We start from the raw sequence: 25,306 nt of genomic DNA, 5'->3' as shown, positions 1-25,306 counted from the left end.
TGCCATCAAGAGTGAAGATAATTACCATGGAGATTTAAATCCAACAACACAATACGCCCTTTTCAGTAGACACACAATATTCACCCCTGTGGGAAAACGCAGTTCCAGAGATTAGGGATCTCATTTAAAAATAGTATATGCTTTGGATAGCACAGAATTAACAATAAAGCAACTGAGAGAAAGCTTTTGAATCAACATAAGAAGCCTAAGCAAGATGAAGCATATACATACATTCTAACTTCACATCGTAGATGCATTTGGGCAGCTAATGTCTACATGTTTTAAATAGTAATGCCCTATTCTGTACCACATGTTGGTCTTGGAGACGAGACAAAATCCCTGCTATGAAAACCAAAATCTATGTGATGGCTTTATTGATATGACTTTCATTATCTGCACTGTAGCCGCTGTAGTAAACTTAATTTAAGACACATATTTCATATTTGTTTTAACTGCCTAAGTGGGTGTGCTTGGTGTGGCATGCCAGACAATAGGATAGTTTCAGAAGAAACTAATTGGAGGGATGTTGAACTAAATATTGCGCCCAGAGGAGATGCTCATCTGAGATACATTTTAGCATTTTGAATTAACTACAGTGCAAAATCACCCCCTCTATAAATTAAAGAATAGACACACTGCAGTTAGAACGAGACATGTTCTTACTGCACCTGTTAATTCCAGTACAAAAACAACCAAAACGCCAGATTTCCTAATATTATATTCATGTCAGAGGTGGCATGCTGAATATGGAGCATTGCTGATCGTCGTCATTTGCAGCTTATTGTTGTGATAGTGACCTGAAATTAGACATGATACAGCTTATTTGCTAATGCAGGTCCCATCGCCTCAGTTCCATCTTCCTAACACAAAGGATTAAGAAATTGCATAAGATAAATTGGAGCCATAGAGCCCTGCAATATCCCAAAGCCCCCCACCATTTACTCTTTCGCTTGCCTAGCCATTTGGGCATTTCTCTAAATTATTAACACTTGGAAACTGCTATTTCATTTATAAATAATTGAAAGTGAAATCACACAAAGCAAAGATGTGCTACAACACAGAGGCATGAAGGGGAAGAACCTTGGTGGTAATTATTTTCATCTCAAATTGTGTTGTGTCTTCAGCCAGAAGGAAGGAAAGAACATTGTGCATTCAGACTAACATGTTTGCCGTCTGCTTTAACAGTTTTTCAGTTTCAGCATTTAGTTACTTTCAGATGTGCCACACGGAATAAAAAAGGTTTCTCCAGTTGGGAAATATATGATAAATAACATACATGTTTATACAGTCAAACATATACATACCGTGTTGGGCTAATAAGTCTGTTCTTACAGTAGCATTATTAAATGCAAAATATGAGTTCTAACAAACATAAAGTTTAAAATTTTTTCGAAAATTGGATCAAGCTTTTTTTATTTGGGTTTGACAATTCTACAATTTAAACCACAGAAAATATTTAAACAGAAGCTCAATAAACTGTTGCCAACGGCACAATTAGTTTCTGCAAGAAGGCTTCGTCATCACTGTGCTATTCTTTGCCTGGTTCATTTCAGTCTCACAAAAACAATATTTCTACTTCACTGATCCTGAACTTCAACTAGCAAGACAGTATTATCTGCACTGACCTCAACACAGATCAAAACTACTATTATTAGACCTGCCTTTGAAATTCTATCCGTTTTTGCGTTCCTCATTTCCTCCTCGCTGACTGTAATCCACCTGATGAACTACCAGCAATCTGGGCCACTTCAACCACAGCTGACCCCGTTGGCATTTGGAACTTGAGATAACCAACCTGTATTAACTTCCACTGTCTTCATAGTCACATTGTGCGCAGGCCTGAGATGATGTGTGGGATAAAGGTTGACCCTTGCAGAGCCTGATAGCACGTAAACTGTCCCTTTATCAGCGGCCTTTGCTGGATCAGACACTGCTCTTGTTTGGATACTGAGGCTGTGCTCCGGCTTGATGTGAGATCTAAGACTGTTTTCAGCGGCATGACACAGGACCACAGTGGGCGTGAAGACTATTCAATTTAAGGATGTTAAAGGAATGTGCTTTTGTCCATCTGAAGGAGCTGATTAACCTTATGTGAGCACATTTACTCCTGTCAGTGGGTGAAATAGTTGAGCATATTTTGGAACTAAAGCAAATCACAAGTGAAAACGGCTAGTGATGTCTTGTTAGTGCTTCTGCTCGCTTACATGCTGTCGTGAAAATATTCCCTGTGTCTCCTCACCTGTTGATAGACCCCTTTGTAGCCATGGCCGAAAAAAGGCTTAACGTGCTGTTTTTAAAGCTCTCCAAAAATTCTTGTATATAAGAATATCCTGTATATTGATTCAATTGAACAATCTGGATACCAATATGCCCACATACTGTATTTTAAACATGCTAAATGGATGTAGCCAATCGACATGTTGTTTAGAGCTGAAGCAGAGTGTGCAATAATTATTGGTTTGTTTGATCCTGTGTGACATTTTTCAAGACCTGAATTTTAATAGTAATACCCAAGCACATGAAGCACAAATAAGTTATTATACATTTGATAACGTATCAAATATCATTATATATATATATATATATATATATATATATATATATATATATATATATATATATATATATATATATATATATATACTTTTTTTTCCCCCTTTGCTTGCAGAATGGCAATTCTGAATAGTTTAAGTGAAGATATTAAAATAACATTCAGTTTTTTTGTTCAATTGCTTTTTTAAATTGGGCTTATATTGTGTTTGCTAAAAAACGAAAACTTAAAACTCGTCAAACTTAATATTTTCAATTACAATTTTGTTAAAAATTATTTTGGAAAATATTGGAGAAATAAAATGTATATAAAATGTTTTGTACCAAGATGAAACATAACACAAAACTTCTGTCTCTCTCAAGATTTGACCCCACTTTGAAATAACATTATGTAAACAAAGCGGTGTCACTATCAATGGCGAATAGTTATATAAATTTTTCGCCAGAATGTATAGCTGGTATATGGATTTTAAAACTATAAAATAATCTTTAAACTCTCATGTTCCTCAAAATGTTGCTCCACTGTTGGCTGATAGAATTTTAGTTTGTTTTATAGATTTTTCGGTTACAAAACCCCCCGAAAAACACAACATATGGGTCCCTGAGTGCTCTTAGTGCCATAACTGCATGCACACTTTTCCTTAAGCAATAATTTGTACCAGCGACAAGATAATCCACATTGAATAATAAAGTCTGTTCCCTTCAATGAATTGCTCATTTCCAGCCAGCCAAGGATCTCAACAGTATATTTGCTCATAATGAGACAGGAAGCTTCTTTGTCTTTTCTTTGCATAGAACACCAACCTCTGGGGAGGTTGTGCTCTACTATCTCTCGATTTACTGAGAAATCAGTCTTCTAGCTTGCCTAAATTTAGGTCAGGCTGCCAATGTAACGGGAGCCCCGTAACACAGACCTGCCGGGAGTTCTATTACTTAAGCACCCTTGATCGATCAGTGAATGTATAATTCAAGAGCATCTGGTGGCAAGGTTGTCAGTGTCAGACACGGTGTGCATGACTGATCTCTCCCCCTTCAGTGCTACAAGTCACAGAAGGAGTTAACTCACACAAGCTGTCAGCTGTTACAGAGATGTTCGGGAAGAATCGGAGGCAGATAATACCAGAATTAGTATTCAACTTGATGCCTTTGCAACCAAAGTCTGCTAACCTCCCTAGAAAAGGTGTTAATGTACGAGTTAGCTTTGTTTGTTGAAGTATGTCAAGCTCTTGAAGTTTCGTGTTCCAGGCGCAAAAAGAGGCAATTTGCTTTATGCAATCTTGTAACGAATTTTGGTTTTAGTTGCTCTGGGTCTGAACTTTATGAAACGCCAACCGATCCCTTCTTGCTGCTTATCAAGGCCTTGTTTGGAAGGGATCAATCCCACAGAGGCAGGGAAAGTGTCCTAGAAAATAAGTCTGTCTCTCTCTTATTCAAGTTCTTCTAACAAAACTATCCATGCAAAACAACATTTTGCTTGACTGAAACTTATAATGAATGTACTTGAAAAAATGTTGCATCCTCATGAACCTAAGTAGCTTGAAAGAGGAGCAATATTCTAAAAATGACTGCGTATTCACTTTGCGCTTCGTCCGTACAGCCATGCTGAACAATGCTTTGCTTGCATTATATCGTCAGTATTTATCGATTGTAAGCATAAGTTATATGTGAAATCTATACTTTGTCAAAATCTATTTGATATCTCACCTTCTGTGTCTAATAAAGCAAAATAAGCACTTTGTTATATTGGCAGTGGAGATGCTATTGACATGGCATTTTGGTGGCATTATGAAGGCAGTTTAATATTGCCTTATTGTATTGTAACAGCATCAAATCATACATCATATCTGGCATGAGGTGCAGCACTAAATGGCTTGATTGAGCTGATGCACCAGGTTTATGAAGGTTAGCTCAGCGTGAAGATAAAAAGGACTCGTGGCATTGAATCCAAGAATAAAACTCAGATTGTCCCTCTGATAAAATATTTTAGTATCCGCAGTATAGTTTCATATTCATTTTACAGAACGGGGGAAAGATTGCAACCTTTACAATAGAGTATGCATGTACAAAGCTGACTGTTTCTTCAATATCATCAAGGCCTTTTTTTCTCTCAAATGTTCTAAATTAGTCAAAAATGCTCATCACACTCTACTGAAGCCATAGGTGATGTAAGTTATTGAAAATATATTCAACTTACATAAGAAAATTAATTTAGTTAATTAACTAGTTACCAAAATAGTTTCAGTCAAATGTTTTGTTGATGTACTAATCGATTTATAATTACAGCTCCTCATATCACCAACCATCAGTGTAGTAAATAATGTAATTTTGTACAATTATGTGGTAAAGAGAAGTGCACACATACACCAAACCCCTCAACACATTCTGAGAGATTTTCTAAATCCTGGCAAAAAAAATGTACACAGAGAATACTGTTGCAGTGGAACATTTTGATTTGTCACATATCTTCATGACGTACATCTTATTTCATTTTACAAAAATTGTCTGAAAAATATAAATAATTCTATTCACTGAGCTGCCAACATCTTTATAAAATAGCACGAGTCGTATGCAGCAGATTAAAAAAGACTCATCTGGGAGTATTTACTCCACATTATAGACAACCTTGTACACTCCACATAGACTCCTTTCTTCAATGTGCAGCCCTGACCTTTCTGATTGCTTTCTTTTACAACCAGCTTCCTCTCCAGCATTGGAGGCATCCTCCCCATGTTCCTGGTGCTGGCCTTCATGTACACTGTGTGCATGACCATCAAAGACATTGTGCTGGAGAAGGAACTCCGGCTCAAGGAAGTGCTTCGTGTTGTCGGCATTCAAAACGGTCCCTTGTGGTCTGCAAGGTTCACAGAGAACATTGTTCTGCTCGCAGTCCCCTGTGCGCTCATAAGTGTCATGGTTACGGTCAGTAGACAAATATTTCAAAGTATCAAAACACAAATCATACAATATTAATATAATGCATGTGTGAATATTCTTTAAAAATTAAAGCTACCTATTTCTCTGACAAAGTTGTGTTCAAAGATTTGCTTACGGGTTGTGAGAATTGTGGCGTCCTCATTGTTGCTGCATGTGTGTGCATACGTTGCATGAAAAGACAATTTGTCATGCTTTGTGTTTTGGTAGTTTTGCTGTTATTAATCAGAACCAATTAATGAGCACAACATCAAATCAGTATCCATGATTCTTCAAATCAGCTTCCTTGTTCTAATTAATTGAGCTTGCAAGCAAAACTGGAATTTAGTCAAATAATATCCACGGCAGCAGTATTGGGGCCCTTTATTTCCTGTAATTGTATCACCTCTTCCTCTGCCTCATACATAGGGAAGGCCGTTATATAATTTAATTAGTGAATGATTGCCACGATATATTTCCATGATTGCAATGGACATTTATTATCTTTGGCCACCATATGTTACATTATGTCAAATAAAATGTGCGGGTTAATAACTCAAAGTGGGAGGAATAGTGGTGCACCAAAGAGCTCAAGTTAAGAAAGGGGCTCAAGTGTGTGTGTACACAAATACCTTTGGCAGCCCTGGAGTTTGGGTTTTTTCATACACAAGGCTCTGATTTGTATGAAAGTAAGATACATTAATCCTAATGTGAGACAAATATGGCCAAACAAGATTAATATTTTGCTTATTTTTTTCCTGTGCTGACTAAAACAAAAGTTAACACCTCAAAAGTAATTTGAAGTCCAGAGTACTCGTCAAAGCACCGTGTAAAGATTTATTGTATCGGAATTATCTCCAGGCTTTGAACCAATGCAACACTGTATACAGGTTAGAACAATATCTCTGCATCATCACGCTCATGATGTATAACACACTGTAAGTACAATCATCTAATGGGTGTAACATCATCAATCACGGGAAAAGGTTTGCAAAGGAAAATGGCTGAAAAGAGGCTAAAAAACATGTGACCAACATTAGTTATGTGCAGTACGTTTTTCTTATTCAGCAAATGTCTACCTACTGGAAGTATGTGTTTTTAGTTGTTTATTTACTGATCGCTCTGTTGAATCAATGACCATGTGGGATATAATGGACTTGCTTATCTGTTGGAAAGATCCTGCTTAAGGATCGATGAGAGAAGATGCATGCATCACAAAAGGGATCCCCTTTGGGCCTTATGTGACTTTCCAAGGAGCAGCATTATCATTGCTCTCCTTAAGACAGAGCCCATCTTCCAACAACTGTTGTGGTCGTTGTTCGTGAAATTAAACATAATTGTTATTTTAGGTCGACCTAATCAATTTTTGCAGTTTAAGTGGGAAATGCGGCTGGTAAATAAAAGCTGATATTTGAACAGCTGGGTGAAATGTAATTTCCCATCAGCCTAATGTGTTTGCAAGCTATCAACAATTTGTAAACATTAATAACAATAAATTGAGTTAGTTGAGTGCCTTCGAGGAGCAACCGCAAACACGATGTTTATTCAGATCACAGGCCCATTCTAAATGATAATTTCACAGCCATTTCCAGCACATTAATAATAATAGCAAATCAAATGGTAATTATCACAAGGCTGTATCTGGATACGGGTTGACAACAACCGGTTTTGTCACCTGCACCTGAGTCCTCTGTCATTTTATACTTGTTTTCTCTTCCATTACAGAGGAGATAATGCATTTATTATTTGGCATCCAGACTGATGTATTCACACTATTTCCACATTTGGCTCCAGTCGCAAACCAGCTGAATTAAAGTGTTGTTTTCATGAAAGCTAACACTGATCAGTGATGATCAATACACATTTCCTCACACAAACAGTATGTCCTTGTGTTAACAATGTGAGACAACCTTTTAAATGCTTGGTCATGTTTGCACTCATCTTTAAAATGTAATTAATTTGTTCTGCACAACAACACCGACAGTGAGAAAAGAATGCAAATGCCAAGGTTAGAGAACACCTTCACAGCTGGAATCCCTTTTGCACACACTACTGAAATAAATTCATAAAATTAGACATTATTGATATTTACACTCGTTCTAAAGTCTGAGTTTGAAGCATTCTGCTACTTTACATCTCCTCTCGTTTAAGAGTTCAACATTTATTGACAGCTTTAGTTACTAGATATTGGTTTAAAATATGATACATTGTTATATAATATACTACCTTTAGTAATTAAAACCACCTTAAACAGCTACAACATTAAAATGCTACATACAGATTTATATTAAGTGGGCCGTTTCGCCGGCATAATTAATACTTTTACTTTTAGACCTCTGGAACATTTTGCTGATAATGCTTACGTACTTTCATTGCAGTAACAAATTTAATGCTGGGCATTTACTTGTAAATTTACATTGTGAAATGACTACTTTTACTGTTATGTCTTTCTCTGAGTGCTTCTTCCACCACTGACAATGGGTCACACCTGTATTAAACTTACACAGTGAGAATGTTCAACAGTACTGTCACGTGCAAGTACTTTTTTTAATCATCACTATAATGAGAAGTCTGTTGGTTGCTGGTCCCCATTTACGGCAGACACTAACTAAGGAATCCATATCTGACTATTTCCTCTGGAAAGGAAAAGAAGCACCATAATCAAGGTGTACATGCATGCAGAGCACATTGCAATCAGAATACTTATGGATTGCAGTATGTTACGATCTCAGCCAGGTGAAAATGTTGTGTGCACAGTTTGCCCACATTCTTAAAGCAGTTGTAATCAATAATTGTATATATCAGCAATGGGCCAAATGGCTGTGTGCATGTGAAAGGTGATGCTTATAGTGATGAATCGGAAAAGAATGGTCACCCTCCCCTCAGCTCTGCAAAGTCCTTTAACATCTTTAAGGTCTTTTGGGGTTTACGACCAACAACGTCACTGTTTAGGTACAGTCTCAGCGTTTTCGTCAGCGCCATCTCCAGCAGCAGACAACTGTTGTCAGTCAGAAAGCTCTAAAAACTCACTGTACGTTACCTGCTAAGCACCGGGCAGCAGACAGCGTTGCAACTTGTTGGGGAACACAGGGACGAAATGGCCAAATGATTAGCAACTACAGGCTTAACAATATAAAAAAAGATCAGCCCAACATGTTAAGAAGTCAGCCACATTTTTCTCTTCCATCTATCACAGAGGAAAACAAGATCTTCTTATAGCAACATCACTTTCTATGATCTGTAATGTTTGTTGACAAGAATTTTGTATTTAGACCCAATTGCAACGCTGGCAGAATCACAATAACAGGAATATTGATTAATATAGATAGAAATGTTAAGTTCTGCGATTAGATGCCAGTATGTGTCCAAATACAGATTACGCTCTGTATGTGTGAATACCAGATGTAAATGGGGTCATTGTCTTGTCTGGTCTTGGCTCCTCCACCCTTCAGGTTCCTTCGATTTCTGGGAAGCTCCCTCCCCTTATACATGACTTTAGCCTGGATATACTCAGTGGCCATGATCATTAAGGGCATCGTCTCAGAGAAAGAAGCCAGGCTGAAGGAGACCGTGAGGATCATGGGCCTCAGAGGTGCCATCTATTGGCTGAGCTGGGCAGTGTCCAGTCTGCTGCCGCTGGCCTTAAGTGCTCTCCTGCTTTCCGTTATACTGAAGGTGATTTCAAAATGATTTAACAATGATTCAAGGAGGACCCGACACTTATTTTGGAGAGTTATGCCTATCAAGTCTAATGGCGTGATTAGACTTTTGTTTAAAATACAAAAGATGTTAAACCGAGGAGAAGCTCGAGCACTAAAATGATATCATTGTACTTGAAGCTAGCACAGTTGTACTTGAAAGTTCATTTAGTATGTGCACATTTAGAGGAGTTTCTATAATGAACATTCATACAGCTCCATGTAACAGCGTCCTCTGTAAGGATTTTAATCATAATTGCATTCGTTACATAGCACCATTATCCCAACAGTTCAAGAGCCTTTTTGAATTAGGCTCGGAGAAGACATCAGCTTTATGGTGTAATGTGGGAGAAGAGATGGATGCAGGAGTAGCTCACTAAAATCAGAGACGGGTCCTCCTTCAAAACTGGCAGAGTAAAAGAGTGATAGGTTTATTAGATTGTGGAAAAGAATATCAGTCAACTGTCAAAATGTTCAGGTGTCTCAGAAATATTGATACACCAGATATGTGATCCATTTAGAGCAATACTGTTGCAGCGAACAACAATTTGCAATGTAAAGATATAGTGGATTAATGACAGAGAATGAAAATAAGATGCTACCCGCTGGCTCAGTTGCTCCATGTTGAGAGCCGTGTGGAGGCAGTAAATATGCTGCAGTCTGAATTCCATGAGCACCTTTAACCCTTTCAAAACCCTCGTTTACTCTGCCCACTGTCTCGTCAAAATGTACTTTAATAATCACATTTCTTGAATCTCTTTATTTCCTTGTTAAGTAATCTGCCAGAAAACCTCCTCGACCACAACTCAAACTTTTGAGGTTTCTTTTGACAGATTCATATACTTTTTGTTCTCTTGTCTTCCCACACAGTATGGCAAAGTGCTGTCATACAGCGACCCCTCGCTGATCTTTGTCTTCCTGCTGGTGTTCTCCCTGGCCACCATAGCTCAGTGCTTCTTCATTAGCGTCTTCTTCTCTAAGGCCAATTTAGCAGCGGCGTGCGGTGGCCTCATCTACTTTGTCCTCTACCTGCCGCACCTCCTTTGCTACGCCTGGAGGGACGTCATGGCTTTTCAGGCCAAGGTTGCAGTGGTAAGTCCGCCTTTAGCTCTGACACATTTTTTAATATCTTCCCCAGATGCTATCATACATGACTGTCTTTTGAGTTACTGTATATTCTTAGGTTGTTTTTTTACCACCATAATCACACTTTTGCAATCCCAGTCATTAATTCCTCATCTTTTACCTTCAAATCCAAACTGATTTGATTGGTGCTGGTTGTTATAAAATGAAGAGAAGTCACTCTCACCGTCGATAATATCTGTGAGAGATTTGCTTTTATCCTACCTGCCCAATTCTCCTGATAATGAGATGTAAGGTGCGTCTGCAACATGAATTTAAAGGTCCCATGAAGTTTAAACACAAAAGCATTTTGAAATTGTTTTAAATATCCATACTGTCATTATGCATTCAGTTCCCATTTGTTCTGATATATTTTGGCAGAAAACAGAAGAATTATGTCAAAAACTGACAGAAAGATGAAGCATTTCCATAAAAGAAGAGACTAGAAGGACATAGTGAGGAAGTTGGTGATTTTCTCTTATCCTTTAAGATAGATAAAGATAAACGGTACACCATTGCTCAACTTTCAGTGTAGCCTTTCTGCCTGACCTTTATGGTGGTGCCCGTATCATTTGTTCTCCAGCTGTCCTTTCTGCAGACAAAGACACACAAAATCTTGAATCTTCATTGCCGTGCGAGTGGATCTCCCCAGAATTTCAATCAGCTCATGTTTTCTTATTTGTCAATTCCGGCAATGCGGCATCAGGTGCAGGTGGCCTAGGCAAACAGTCTTGTGCTTCTTATTTATTGAATTGAAATAGTGGCAGTCAATAATACCTTACATTGGCACCTGACAGGAGTCACTTCTGCTTTCACCTTTCATTTTCTGACACTTTGTAGACCTTACTTTTTATAGCCAGCAGTGCCAACTTACCATAGTGAAATTGCTTGTCTTTGACCAAGTCCTTTTATAGCTTTGTCATTCTTTTCCTTTAAAAAAAACTTTCCAGTCCATTTTCTTTAACAGACTCAGGCAGGTTAGGTAGGCATTTTACATATAAATCACTGCAAACCTTATTTAATCTCTACACAAAGTGTTATTGCTGGGTCCTCCCCCTGCGCTGAGATTTTTCTCCCCTGCTCCAACTAGATGGATAGCCCTCTAGTCCTCTAATTAGCATGAGCAATGTTCCTCTGACCAAACCACTATCCAGTTCTTCCTTACACTGTGTGTGTGTGTGTGTGTGTGTGTGTGTGTGTGTGTGTGTGTGTGTGTGTGTGTGTGTGTGTGTGTGTGTGTGTGTGTGTGTGTGTGTGCTCACAGAGGTTTTTCTCTCTACTAACTCGGATAAAGCTACATCGTACCAAGGCATACAAATTCTCTTTCACATTGTCCTTGATAATGAAGTCTTTAATCTGAACAGAATTTCAAAAGATCACCTGTATTTATGTGAACAGGTTTTGATTGCAGCTGTGTGAGCATCACAGTTTATCAGAGGGCCACTATTACACAGGACATAATCACTATCCAACAATCTACTGTACTGATTGTACCTCCAGTTTTGTAATGAAGTAGACACAAGAGAGAGCCCATAGTTCCTGAAAACCCAAAATATTTCCAATCAATCTTTCAGTCCTGGACAAATCGTTTAGAACTTCTCGGATTTTTTTTTGCTGAAATCAATTATTTGATCTATGCTTTTGCAACATCTGGAAGTTCACTTAAGCATATATTTTGTGTTCAAACCTTTTATGACTTTGCTGACAATTTAATATACAGTAAAGTGTAAATGTATACTCCATTTAATCAACAGTAGACTGTACAGAGGCAGACAGGAAACAAGGGGGGAGAGAAGGGGAATGACATGCAACACACGCCCCCAGCTGGAATCAAACGGGGCACTTTGTAGTTATGTGGTATCATCCTTGACCAATCTGCTATTACACTGCCCTGCTGATTATTCTCTTAATTAATTGATGAATTGTTTGGTCTGTATAATGTCATCAAATTGTGAAAAATGTGTGTACAATTCTGGAAAGCTCAAGATAATGTTTTCCAAATAGCTTGATTTGTCTGACCAACAGGCCAAAACACCAAAGATATTCATCCACAAATTTGACAAGCTAAAACAAGGGAACCTTTGATATTTCTCCTTTTAGCCGCTTATCAAAATTAAAGCCAATTTTCAGTCTATAGACGAATTAATTGATGGTATGATTATTGCAGCTTTTGCCTCTGTTTTGACATAACTAATTCATTCTGACAAACACACAGACAGACTTTGTAATCTGGTATTTCCATGGAGGACTAAGAACTGACTAATGCAGTTTTTAAAGGAAACTTCTTCAGACAGATTTTTCAAACAAATTGTCCTGGAAAATGACTTCCTAGAAAGAGCTGCAATGCGGATCACACTTCCTCTTAACAATGCTCCTTGTCTGTAGCCAGCTGAATGGTCGTTGAATTTGCAGTGTTGACATGTGTTCAATAGAGGGGCCTTATTTGTCTGCCTCCCAACTCAGGCCCTTTTCTCAAATGCCAAATAAGTGGCTCCTGTGGTTTTGTCAGCCGTTCATACTGAGGTCAAGGATGGGTGCCCACTAGCCCTGCTGTCACCCCTCATCTACTGACTCACTGTTGATTGCTTGTCAGGAGATGGGCAGTGGAGGACAACACAGGAAGTTGCAAGCAGTGTTAGAAGCCAGGCCAGAGGTTTGGTGTCACTGCAGGGCTTTCCGAATTATTTGCCTGGCAATGTAACGACAAGTATACCAAGTATCCATGATTGTTCGTCTCTATAGCTTCAGCAAATGCTACTTCTACCGGAGTGAAAATGCTGCGAGCAAATGAGGCGTGAGAAAACAGCTGGCAGGCAACATGGCAATGCAGAGTGATAGGCCATGGCCGATGATGTCTCACGGGCAAAGCATCATTTGCAATTTCCTTCTGTATGAAATCTCCAAAGAATCTTTGTTTCAGCACAAACATTTTAGTCTCCATCTTTGTTCACGTCTAAAATGAAGTCTTGAGAGATTTTCACAAAGGCAACACAGCAATTAAACCAGCTGATGCCTGTGTGGATATTCTCCTCTGTCTGCAGCAGTAGTTTATTGATCAGTTGAGTGCGACCTTGGGTGGTAATACAAAGTCATCCCTTGAAATATTTAATGAAATATTCTTTGAGACCATTTTAAAAGACACTTTGGGAGTACACAGATCTCCTTTCCTACCAAGAATTTGATGAGCAGATGGACACCATTCTCATGTTAGTTAAATATGTGGCTAGCCAGAAGCTTCAAAGCTTAGCTCTGCATACAGACTGGAAACAACGGGCAACAGAGAGCACTCTTTGTAGTTTTTTTGTCTAAACTGTACAACTGATGTGTAAAAATGGCATTTCACTGTTACATAGGGGGCCAGTTGCCAGGAATGCAGAGACTCCAGGAAGTTGGAGTTAGGTTAGCTGTGGCTAACTAGCCTCTGACTCCAACTTCACATTTACCGTACAGACAATAACGTGGTGTCAATCTTATTATCAAACTTGAAGCGGGAAAGCAAACTACTCCTTTAACCTTGAACGTCTTTCCTTCCCAGAGTTTGTTGTCATGTGTGGCCTTTGGCTATGGCTGTGAGAACTTTGCCAAGTTCGAGGAGCAAGGCATCGGTATTCACTGGTACAATATCAACAAGAGTCCGGAAGAGGGAGACCGCTACACCTTCATCGTGTCCATCATCATGATGCTCTTTGATGCTGCCTTTTACTGGGTGCTCACTTGGTACATTGAGAATGTCTTTCCAGGTATTAATTTTTAAGCAGATTAATTAGTATTGTGTTATTTGTTCACTATCTACTTTACTCTTCTTGCAGATCCTCTGCCTTAGCCCAACCTAACTCGATAGCCAATGCAGCCCTCTTGACAGGCTAGATTTAATGCGTTTCTCATCGACTCTAATTAAAAGAAGATAAGAGTTGTGCTCTGCTGTCAGGAGGAAACACACACTGTAAAGTGCCATATTCCCTGAAGCCAATCTGTTGTAATGTTCTCTACGTTTGATGCCAGGCCAATATGGAATCCCCAAGCCGTGGTACTTCCCATTCACTGCATCCTACTGGTGTGGGACAGCCTCAGAGATTGACATTGACCCCAGCGTGCTGAAGGACTCCACTGAATATAACGGTAAATTGCAATACTTCAATACTCACATTGAGTAACTGTAGTGTAACCAACGCAATTATTACATAAGTGTCACATTCTCAATCGCTCAGCCGTGTACTAGAGGGAACATAGTCCTAATAGCAAGTGGAAGTTAATCGGGATGGATCGCAAACACACATTAGCACCTTATTCTTTTCTTTCACTCTGAGTGCTAATGGAGTTTTGCGCCTTGTGAAGGTGAAGAACGTAGGTGAGTTTCAAGTCTGGAACTTGTTAAAAAAAACTGTCTCCAATTAGCATTCAGGGGAGTGAGCTATTTGTGTCTTTTAGTCCTCAGCAGTGTTTCTTTCTACCAATCTGTATTTTTGACAAGAAGAATTGAAGGAATAATAACATACTTAAGTAGAAGAAAATATGTTTTTATTCCAGTGGGTACAAACTTTCCAGCATCAATACATATTTCTAATTTAGTATGTATCTTGTCCGTCCTTAATTATCTAGTTGAAGAACTGCCTTTTCTTTCTTCTTTTTTAAAATTTGGATCATTTACATCTTTAATAGATTACATTTTTACCCGTTGTTACTCTTGTTTGTATGTCAATCATACAATCATATTTTATTTTGAGTTCACAAATGATTGACAATATGAAAACAAGATTAAAAGAGGAAGAGACGAATGAGCACCAAATTGAGGGAAGAAAAAAAAGAATTGTGTGTGTTCATGAATGTATGCATTGTGTTTCTTAAGATTATCTGGAGAAACCATCACCCAATATGAAAGCAGGGGTCTCAGTCCGCAATCTCGTTAAAATATACAAGACCGGAAAGAAGCTCGCTGTGGACGGACTAAGTATGGACTTCTACGAGAATCAGATCACATCTTTTCTTGGCCACAATGGAGCCGGAAAAACGACCACAATGTGAGTTTCATTATCTATTTCTCTCATGCCCTGCCGCTTGGCTCAATGATCATGTATTTTCACAGGGTGCAACTAATCCAACAATGCCGACTACTGGAGCTGCATTAATGCGGTGGCCCGTGCTTTCAAAGAGTGACATCTTCTGAGAGGACATTTATCACACAGAGTCAGCTGTTGTTTTGATAGCGGAACTTATCTAATTGCTGTTTACATTTTTTTTTCCGAAAGGTTGGAAGGCCTTTAGGGTGACAGCAAATAACTGAAACCCAGTGGCCCAGAAAGAATGAGTGAGAGAGGGAGCAAGTGATGCAAGACTAAGGGCCGAAGGGAAGACATCCGCTCTGAGCTACTGTAACGAAACATAACAGAGCACAATAACCGAGAGGACAGAGGAAGGACTCTGTCAAACACCGACGTTCTGTGTGGATGCATTTCCACAGCGCAGTATCTGTGGCATGTTGTGTTACAATTGAGTAGAGGCACGAAAAACAAATCAAACATCTTGTCGCGTTTAGTTTTGTTATATGCGGAAATCTAGTCACATCCCACGAAGCATCCCACTATCTTTAACCAAAACACTCAATATTAAATGTTGTTTTGTCACAATTTGATGTAAATGTTCTGCCCAGGTTAGTCCCTAATTAATACATAATTAATGAGATGGCAATGACAAGTTAATGGAGATGATATGGATAATCATTGCTCCAAATCTTCTGTCACAGCAGTTCCGTTTTTTTTACAGTTTCTTTTTCAGTGCAAATCTTTTTCCTATTTTATAAACATTAAAGCTGACTCTATAATCAGGATTTGTGTGTTTTGTTTGTGTCTTTTTTTCTCTGTAGGTCCATTCTGACAGGACTGTTCCCACCTACATCAGGAACAGCTCTCATCAACGGATATAACATCCTCACTGACATGGACAGCATCCGAAAGTACTTGGGAATGTGCCCACAGCACAATGTCTTATTCGATGAGTGAGTGAATTTCAAACCATCCCTGTTCTCCACTGATTATTAGTATGATTATGTTTTGCTTCTGGTGTATTTAAAAAAAGGAAGAACGAGAAGAAAAAAAGATCATTATAATATAATCTGATAATATGCATAATGAGGGCTCAATCTTGGCTTGTGTCTCACATCAACACATCATTATCTCTCTACCTTTTTCTCCCAAAATTTCTCTTAATGGCATTATTCCGAACTATTATTCAGTTGTTTTTTTATTTCACCTTTAGAGTCCCCTCTATTTCTCTCTCCCACAAACTAGTTACCTGCATCTCGACTCAAGTCCTACATCATAATTATGGCTAAGCACCTGCAAATCACTTACATTAATATTAATCCCAGACAGTCAAATCATCGACACTAAGCATGGGTTAAAATATTCATGCAAACATAGAGATAGACATATTATGAAGACAGTTATGATGAAATGTAGGATTTTTCTTTACGTCACTTCACAAAAGTGCACTTAGAAGGGAGCCAGATCATCTTGCAAATTGCATCAATATGACATTTTAGATATTTCAGATGCTTGCATATGAATTAGTGGCAGGTGATGGCCCTCTTTCGTCCCTCGTTCCGCCTCACATGTCAATCAAATGGTCGTTGCGATATTATTTTCACCTTTACAGCCTGACGGTGGAGGAGCATATCTACTTCTACGCCCGGTTGAAAGGACGCAGCCGCGACGAGGTGAAAATTGAGATGGACCAGATGATTAAGGATGTCGGTTTACCACATAAGCGGAAGGATCTTGCTAAGAACTTGTCAGGTGCGTCTGAATGTGTGCATGTATGACACGTTTTGGATGTGTGTGTTTGAGTGTCTGATTGAAATTATGCATAGATGTAAATGTGTTTGTTTATGTGTTCATCAGTTTCTGTTCTCAGTGCATTCATTTCCCCTTGAAAGGAATATTGTCTGTAGATTATCCTTTCTGTTCAGGATAAAGCTGCCCAGTGAAATGTGCATGTGCATGCAGCTGTCTAAACGTACACATGCACTGTCCGTGTGTGTCACAGGTTGTAATTCATTGTCTGGGGGGCATGAGCAAGTCCTGCTTGATAAATTGTCCCCAGTCACAGATTGCTTGTGTGCAAAATCACTGAAATATGACTTTCAAGGTTGATCTATGCTGACATTTCCACGACATTAGCACTACATTGGATGCATTTTGAAGAGCTCGCCATGAGAGTGGAGACTGGAATAACCCAAGGAAGGTGTATCTAGCTCTCTGCTATCAATCATTTTACTACATCATGTAAAAGACAATAAAAACCTGGAGACGGACATCTTGACACATTTATTCAATAAACAGTTCTCAATTTTGAGTAGATTCTACATCTAAAGCCTAATGTTGTCAGATGGTTTTGTAGAATGTTTCACTGATAACAGGCAAAACACCCAGGACAAAGATGAGTATCTAATACATGTCAGTTGTAGTTTTCTTTTCTTTTTGTTATAAAAGCACCTGTCCAAGACAAAATATATAACTAGGATGTTGTTTCTGATGGAGATTGTTTTGTGTTCTAGGTGGGATGCAGAGGAAGCTGTCCGTGGCTATAGCCTTTGTCGGCGGCTCAAAAGTCGTTATCCTAGATGAACCCACAGCAGGAGTGGACCCCTTTGCCCGCAGGGGTATCTGGGAACTGCTGTTAAAATACAAACAAGGTATGGAACTGGTGGTAAGAACCAAGGCTCCACTGAAGGCTTTGAAATCTTCCATGTTTGTAGAATTGGCTTGAATGCACACAGTGCATGTTTGATCTGTTTCAAGCTGAGAAACGTTTCAAAACTGAGCTGAGTTCAAGGTAGACTTTTAACTGTAATGGCTCAAATATATCCAATATGAAAGCTGTTCAGGTAATGATCCATCTCGAGTTGCCAGCACAATTTTTTATTTTTTTTTTGCCTTGCCCTCTGTGACACTCTGTGGGTGGAGAGAAATTATAATTTGTACTGGAACAGATTGAAATGGAAGTGAAGACAAGTGAATCCCAGAAGCTTTAATTGACATTGCTATTTAACAGAGTCCCTAATTGTCTGCTCTATCAGTCTGCTTGTCACTTGCTGGCCTTATATACTTTGTGGTTGCTACTGGCTTTAAGCAGGACATGGACATTATAGTAAGACATAACTCTCGACAGATGTCTAAATGTTTAATGTGCATTGAGTGACATTCCGCCCTCACTGTGTCATTAGCTTCTCTCTCTTATCAAGTCCATTCACTCCAATTGGGAGGTGGAGATAACTCCGTTATAATGAGAACACCCACATCCTGGCTGCTTGAATGACTCGTGTTTTGTGCCTCTCCAGTCTTATTTGCGTGACAGTATTACTAAGGTTTGTCATTAAGGAAAAAAGGCTGCAGTCTGTCTATTTGTTTGAAAAAAGCTGAAATTGGACTTAATATTGCGGTTCTTCATAGCTAATTAAGCGTGGAGGTTTTTCACACAGAATGGTTGACTGGATTGCCCCAAGTGGGTATTGTTTTGATTAAATTCAGTTGGGGCTTGTTTGGTCTTAAAACTGCTCAAAGTACAACATGGACATAAGGAACATGCACTAATAGGTTACATTTAATCCTCAATGTACATTTAAGATGTGTAATATTAGAGAAGTATGCTAAATATATATATTGTAGTAATTAAGGAATGTTTATCATATATGCATAATGTGGTGGCCTGATGCTATTTCATTATTCTTTAGATCTTTGCATTTAAGTTGGCATTCATTTCTTTTGTCATTTGCCATGAGACAATTACCGTAGAAAGTGGAGATTTAAAGTCTTTAATTATGATCCACTACTGGAAGTCGATTACTTTTAAATTACCCCATTCATTATGTTATGGAATGGGCCTTGAGGATGCTATTCATATAATGGATTTTTTTACATTCAGCTAGTGTGTTTTAGCTGTGACAGCATCATTTTATATCACCTGTTATATTGATTGTAATTGATAACTTTACTAATTTACAAGACTATTCTGGTGCCTTGAAAGACCTGGTTCTCTTACCTTTCATAGCTATTTACTGTGTCATAAATAGCACATTTTATTTTACAGTGTTGCATATTATACACAAAATATTCGAGATCACATAGCTAATGAAACTTATTATCTAAGGATGTCTCCGACTTACATAATGATTTTCTTATTTTATCAGCTTGTATCGGCAGCCATGTAATCACTGGAAGTAAAAACATTAGCGCCCCTGAAGTTAAATTATTGGTATTTAAATAGCGTTCATGCAGTTAAATAACATAAAATAGCTTCTCCAAAATACCATAGTATATTACAGCTTTGAGCATTTTAAATCCTATGTCTAATTATAGCCTAAATTCAACATGAATGCCTGAGATATTAAGTTTGTGAGATAGAAGGGGTGCAAAAAAAAAAGTGGGAAACAGTTCATATTTTCAGAGCACTCTAAAGTAATAGAGTTTGCAGCAAGTCTATTTATTGTAGACTCTGATTGCAATTGGATGCACTTTTAGATTTTTGTGAAAAGTTGAAATACTATACATAATACATTCTTCCCTGGAATACAAATGAATGTAGGGTTGAAGCCAATGTTCCAGTACAAATGGCATGAAAATGCAGCCAGGCTATTTTTTTTTCTTATTTCTTCTTCCAATGTGATCGTACTAAAATAGTTTTCATGACAGAAAAAAAAAAACATTTCTGAAAATGTTTGGTATGCTAATGTGTAATGTCAAATATTTTCAATAAAACATGTTGAGGGTGGAGGGGAAGACTGTAGTATAATTCAATACATAGAGATTCCTTGCAATAAACACAATGTCTAAGTTTCAGTTGTTACATTGATTAAAACATATTTACCATGCAGCTGCGTTTCTACCAATCTGTTTTTTCCTTCTTTTTTTTTAGTCATATTTAATCAAAACAACAGGCCCACTGTATCTATTATCTCTGTGGGCAGGCTGCATATGGCGTCAAGGTCATTTAAAAATGTATTGATTGCAGGATTCCAACCTGCTGGCTATGGCCTTCCCCACACCTGCGTGGGTTTTTCTCCAGTTTCCTCCCACAGTCTAGGTTTCATGAAGGTTAAATTAATGGGCAACTTTAAATTGCCTATGGGTGCAAATGTGAGCTTGAGTGTACAGGATGTTCCTCACCTCTCACCCATTGTAAGCTGGGATCAGCTCCAGCCCCTGCTTTCCTTTAAAGGATTAGCAGGTATAGCTAATGGATGGATGGATGGATGGATGGATGGATGGATGATTGCCACAAACAGCAGTTAATACAGTTTTGTCCCGTAATTCATCTTACTGCCGATGTACATAATATCTGTCCAGGCTTACTCACCCACTGTGAAATCCATTTCTATCAACTTGATTTAGAGGGAAGGAAGCTGAATAATAGAAACAAGATTCCCAGTCTTACTTTGCTGTACGTAGTGCGAGTACCACCAATTTACCTGAACAAGGAACTCCATTTGATATATCACTTTGGGCCGTAATGCACCACAACACACTATAAATCAGCATACCTTTGTGGGCCATCTGCAGTCCAAACACATTTATTTTACTCCCAACTTACGGATGATGCAGTGCAATTTGTTTTTTTTCCCCCTTTGTAAAGCACAACAAATCCCCAGGAAGATAATCTGTGAGTTTGAGCATCCCATACAAAATGAGCTGGCGCAGTCAAACTAAACATCAAGCAATATCCTCAACCCACCCCCTTATAAGCATAGCTTTTCCCCCACATATGTTAAATTGACTGGGTTGTGGGCATTCATTCAACTTGAGCATTTTGTTGGAGTTTGTGTTTAGAGGGATTCAGACTTGCTTGGCATAGCATAAGGCAGCAATACTTAACAGAGAAGGGATGGATTTAGCAGCTCAGCTGGTGGCAGGGCACACAAAGTGTGGGAGGTGGGAGATAGAAGAAGGGGAGACAGAGTGGAAATAGTTGGCCAAGCAAAATGGCTGCATTGGCCTGCAGTTAATGACCTCTAAGTGTGTCTTTATCCACTTGATAATGTGACCTGATTGAACCAGCTCTATGCAAAAAAAGGAGCTAAGCTCAGCAAAGCACCTGACCTTTTGCAAAAAACAAAAAATTCAATGAATACAGAATGAAAACTCCATCCAATCAGCTACGTACTGAGAGTGCATCTCCTTGCCATGTTTTGAAGTCGATATGATTGATATGACACAACCTGTAATCTCTGAAAGGAGTTGATGTGATCTGAAACTTGCCTTTCAAAATCTTAAAAAGAGTCTGTAGCCTTGCTAACAACACTGTGAGCACAGGAGTGCTTTGAGCTAAATGCTAGCGCAAGCATGCTCACAATGGAAATGCTAACATGCTGATGCTAAAGCCTCATATTAGCTGCTAATAATCTTTGGAAAATATATGTTTTACAAAACGAGTGCTGTAGATTCCCCGCTTTACTTACACTGAGCACATTAAGAAGCAATCTTTTAATGGTAAGCATGGTTCACCATCTTAATATAGCATTGTAAAACGGTACAGTGCAGCTGAGGCCGATGGGAATGTCATTAGTTTTGCAATTGAATTATTGGCCAAATAAAAATTTTGACCTGATAAGTAATGCTAATTCGTAATACTTCACCCCCAAAACATAAATATGGACATCAGTTACTCAACGTAGATTGTCTTGCATGTCTCCATGGTTAACAGAGAATCATAAGACTAAGAAAAGACTTAATGAATTAAAAAGTACACTGGGGAGTAGTTAGCATACGACTAGAGAAATGAGACCTGGATTGTACTGCATGAGTTATGTGAGTGTTTTGTATAGTTTTGCTGTTGTGGAATTAGTTTTTTTACTTTTCTTCACAGATTAAAGGCAACACGGAGTGAGTAATTGATATAGTGAATGCTACTTAATTGGTACAATAATGATTACAAATACAGACATTGTGTTGTAACAGGGAAAGTCAGGAGATCAGTAAAGACATCCTCTAGGCACCATGGTTATCTCTACTAAAGTGCATAGCAATCCATTCAGTAGTTGGGATACTTGGACCAAAGTGGGGGACCCAGCAACCGTCTAACAGGCCATTATTAGCATCTCCACAACCATTCCACTAGCACGAAAAAAAATCATCTGTAATTAGCATTTGTTGACTCTTTTGTCCCTTGTTAGCTTTAAAAAATGCTACCACTCTTTTCACAGTTACTGACATCTAAGCACATTCCTGTCTTTGTCACATAATGATAAAGGCATCGGGTTAAATGTGTTCTGCTTTAAAATTGACTGGATCAAAAGTTACCCAGTGCTCTGTGATACTGCTTTCATGCTGACTGCAGTGACATGACCTTGCTGTGACTTCATTACAGATCTAGTACTGTTTTTTCTGATTTCTGGGCTATGTGATAATGAATATGTGGTATGTGGTACAGCGTTATGTGAACAGATTAGAACACCTGTGAATCACCTTGCGATGCATGCTGTATTTGTCATTGCAATTGTGCTCAGTTTGATGCCTCTCGAATCAAAGGATTTGCAGTGCAAGAGAGCGAGAGCGGAAATAATATGTGGCCTGTAAAGTATAGACTGAGGGTGACCTTTATCATAATTATTATTTAGTCCCAGATGCATGCCCACACACTCCTCTGGAGTTTTCTTTGTTGGGTAAAACAACACTGTGGAATTGGCAATATGGAGATAAGTGACTACCAAACAGAGATAAGTTGTGATATTGGCTTGATGTTGAACACTTTTGATCTGGAGCATCTTTTCTGGCTTCCTATTCATAACCACAGTTGTCAAAACAAACAATTTCTAAAGAGAAAAATGCTTTAGAAGTGCTATTTCCTTTTTTTTCATTTCCAGGTTGTGCCTCAACTATTTTATAATTGCAATCCAGGGTTTTTATACTTTACTTCATGGCTATGACTGACAGCACACACGTAGACACTACTCCAAACACCTTATTAAGTCTCTCTCTCTCTCTCTCTCTCTCTCTCTTCAGGTCGCACCATCATTTTGTCTACACACCACATGGATGAGGCAGACATCTTAGGTGATCGCATTGCCATCATCTCCCATGGCAAGATGCGGTGCTGCGGTTCCTCACTCTTCCTAAAGAAACGTTTTGGCAGCGGCTACTACCTCACTCTGGTCCGAGATGGGACTACAAAGATGACAGTTCAGCGAAATGGTATCATACACCATCAGGCCAAAGAGGTACGAACAGAAAGCATGTGTAGTTACGTTACTAACAATTTGAGGACCTAAATAAAAAATATATTCAACAAAGTCTCAAAACATTATTTTGTGCACAACGGCTGTTGGCAGACAGATTGGCTCTGTGTGATCTCATTATTTCCAGATAACCACACATTTGGAGATTAGGGACATTGTCTGACAACACAATTAGTTTTTATCCCCACTAAAATAACTTTACATAAAACTGCTGTAATTGGAAATGGATCATTCTTTTTGGCTTCACGTGTCAAGAAAAGAACTTCTGCTGCAAGCCCCATTGATACAACAGTAACCCATCTCTAGTCTGTTATTGAACATGGCTCACTCTCACGACTTTCCTGAGTGCTCTCTTTCTCCCTTGCCGCCCTCCCCCTGTAATGATCTGTGTTTAGTCTCTCCCAGCATGAGAATTGGCAAACGCCTACGTGCTGGATGATACTAATTGTCACCGGGGTGAGGGGGGATTTTCGCTTTTTCTCGCCAATGGTGCCTCGCACACTTAGTTTTAATCAATAGGAGCAAATGAACAAGATGCACTGATGCCAGCAGGGCTAGAGCAATTACCATTAGTCTGCAGTCTCTTTGAGGTGAGCAGAGTCATTTGTTTAAAATAAATAAATAAGCATGCAAACACCTTGTGGGCAAGGTAGAACAGAACCCCCCCATTTTCTAGATGACGATTTTGTAATCCAGTGGAAGATTTTGCAATTACACAGCCAATATAACTCTGAAACAGAGCTGGACAAAGTTTGATTGTCCCGCTCTCATTTAGTGTGATTAAACTCCATTTAATGAATGTCATAAAGTTCTCGCAGTGAGGTTTATTCAACCTTTGTTGGAATTGGAATGTAATTTTCCTTTGGGTGTGTTGTTTTAGACTGAAAAGAGTGTTGCATTACCGGTTGATCACAATGGCTCACGCAAACAGTTTATTTTAGGGCAATTAAATAGAAACTCATGAATGGCATCCATTATTACATTACTGTAAGCAAGGAGTTGTCAGGGAGGCACTGTTTATCATTCTAAGTGGCAATGCATGATAAGACTCTTCTAATCTCATTCTGATTGACAGGAGGAAGACCGTCCTTTGAGGAACAGCAGCCCGGATGACGGCATCGGCAGCCAGAGCTGGGACAACTCTGATCCCTCAGGTGGAAACTTTGTCTCTGTTAGCGCCATTCGTAGTTGAGGATTAGCCCCTAACCTTACCTGTAAATCTACACTTTATCAAAATGTTATATAGTTGGAAGCTTTCTTTAAAACCACACAAGAGTCTTGGAAGAGTTCAAAAACATGTCAACAATAACTATACAAGTTGTGTGATCTGAAGATCCATGTGCTTAAAGATTTATTTTATACCTTTTCAATATGAAACCAACAGACACCACAGGAGTAGTAAAGAAGCTGCTGCCTTGAGATGTTGTTGAAAGGTTCTTACTACTGGTAGAGTGCGCTTCAGGTTAAATGGTTAAATGGTTGGTACAAATGGGAAAGCAGGGGTTTTAGTGATAGAGAGAGTTGGAAGAGCTTTGTGAGTGCAGAAAAAGTAGGAGACGAAATGGAAAATGATGGACATTGACCATAATATTCTGAAAGTATGACAAATGCCCTGCAATTGAATGATGTTCTTGATCAAAAGCATTTTGGAGCTGAAGAGCCAGATATTAACCGAGGTAATTGGTGGAGAGCAAAAACAGAGCGAACAGGAGAGTGAATAATGGACTTCCATTCATCAGGTGGCCAGAGACACGACTCAAAATGAGTGATGACATTTCTGCTGGATGTATGAATAAGCAAC

General features: G+C 38.8%; 1 protein-coding gene across 1 annotated transcript in view; it reads left to right on the top strand.

Moving 5' to 3' along the window:
* Window positions 1–25,306, top strand: part of LOC306733925 (phospholipid-transporting ATPase ABCA1) — a gene marked incomplete at both ends in the record, with an annotated part of 128,719 nt that overhangs the window by 29,804 nt on the left and 73,609 nt on the right. Inside the window, 10 exons of the mRNA XM_079215236.1 lie at window positions 5,247–5,469; window positions 10,029–10,250; window positions 13,816–14,020; window positions 14,283–14,399; window positions 15,127–15,298; window positions 16,141–16,272; window positions 16,932–17,071; window positions 17,833–17,970; window positions 23,273–23,487; window positions 24,581–24,659. Of these exons, the coding sequence (XP_079071362.1) occupies window positions 5,247–5,469; window positions 10,029–10,250; window positions 13,816–14,020; window positions 14,283–14,399; window positions 15,127–15,298; window positions 16,141–16,272; window positions 16,932–17,071; window positions 17,833–17,970; window positions 23,273–23,487; window positions 24,581–24,659 (1,643 nt within the window). The remainder of the gene's footprint in view (window positions 1–5,246; window positions 5,470–10,028; window positions 10,251–13,815; window positions 14,021–14,282; window positions 14,400–15,126; window positions 15,299–16,140; window positions 16,273–16,931; window positions 17,072–17,832; window positions 17,971–23,272; window positions 23,488–24,580; window positions 24,660–25,306) is intronic.

The sequence above is a fragment of the Taurulus bubalis genome (assembly GCF_910589615.1).
Source record: "Taurulus bubalis genome assembly, chromosome: 3".
NCBI classification, from domain to species: domain Eukaryota; kingdom Metazoa; phylum Chordata; class Actinopteri; order Perciformes; family Cottidae; genus Taurulus; species Taurulus bubalis.
This window is presented reverse-complemented; position numbering and strand designations above follow the sequence as displayed.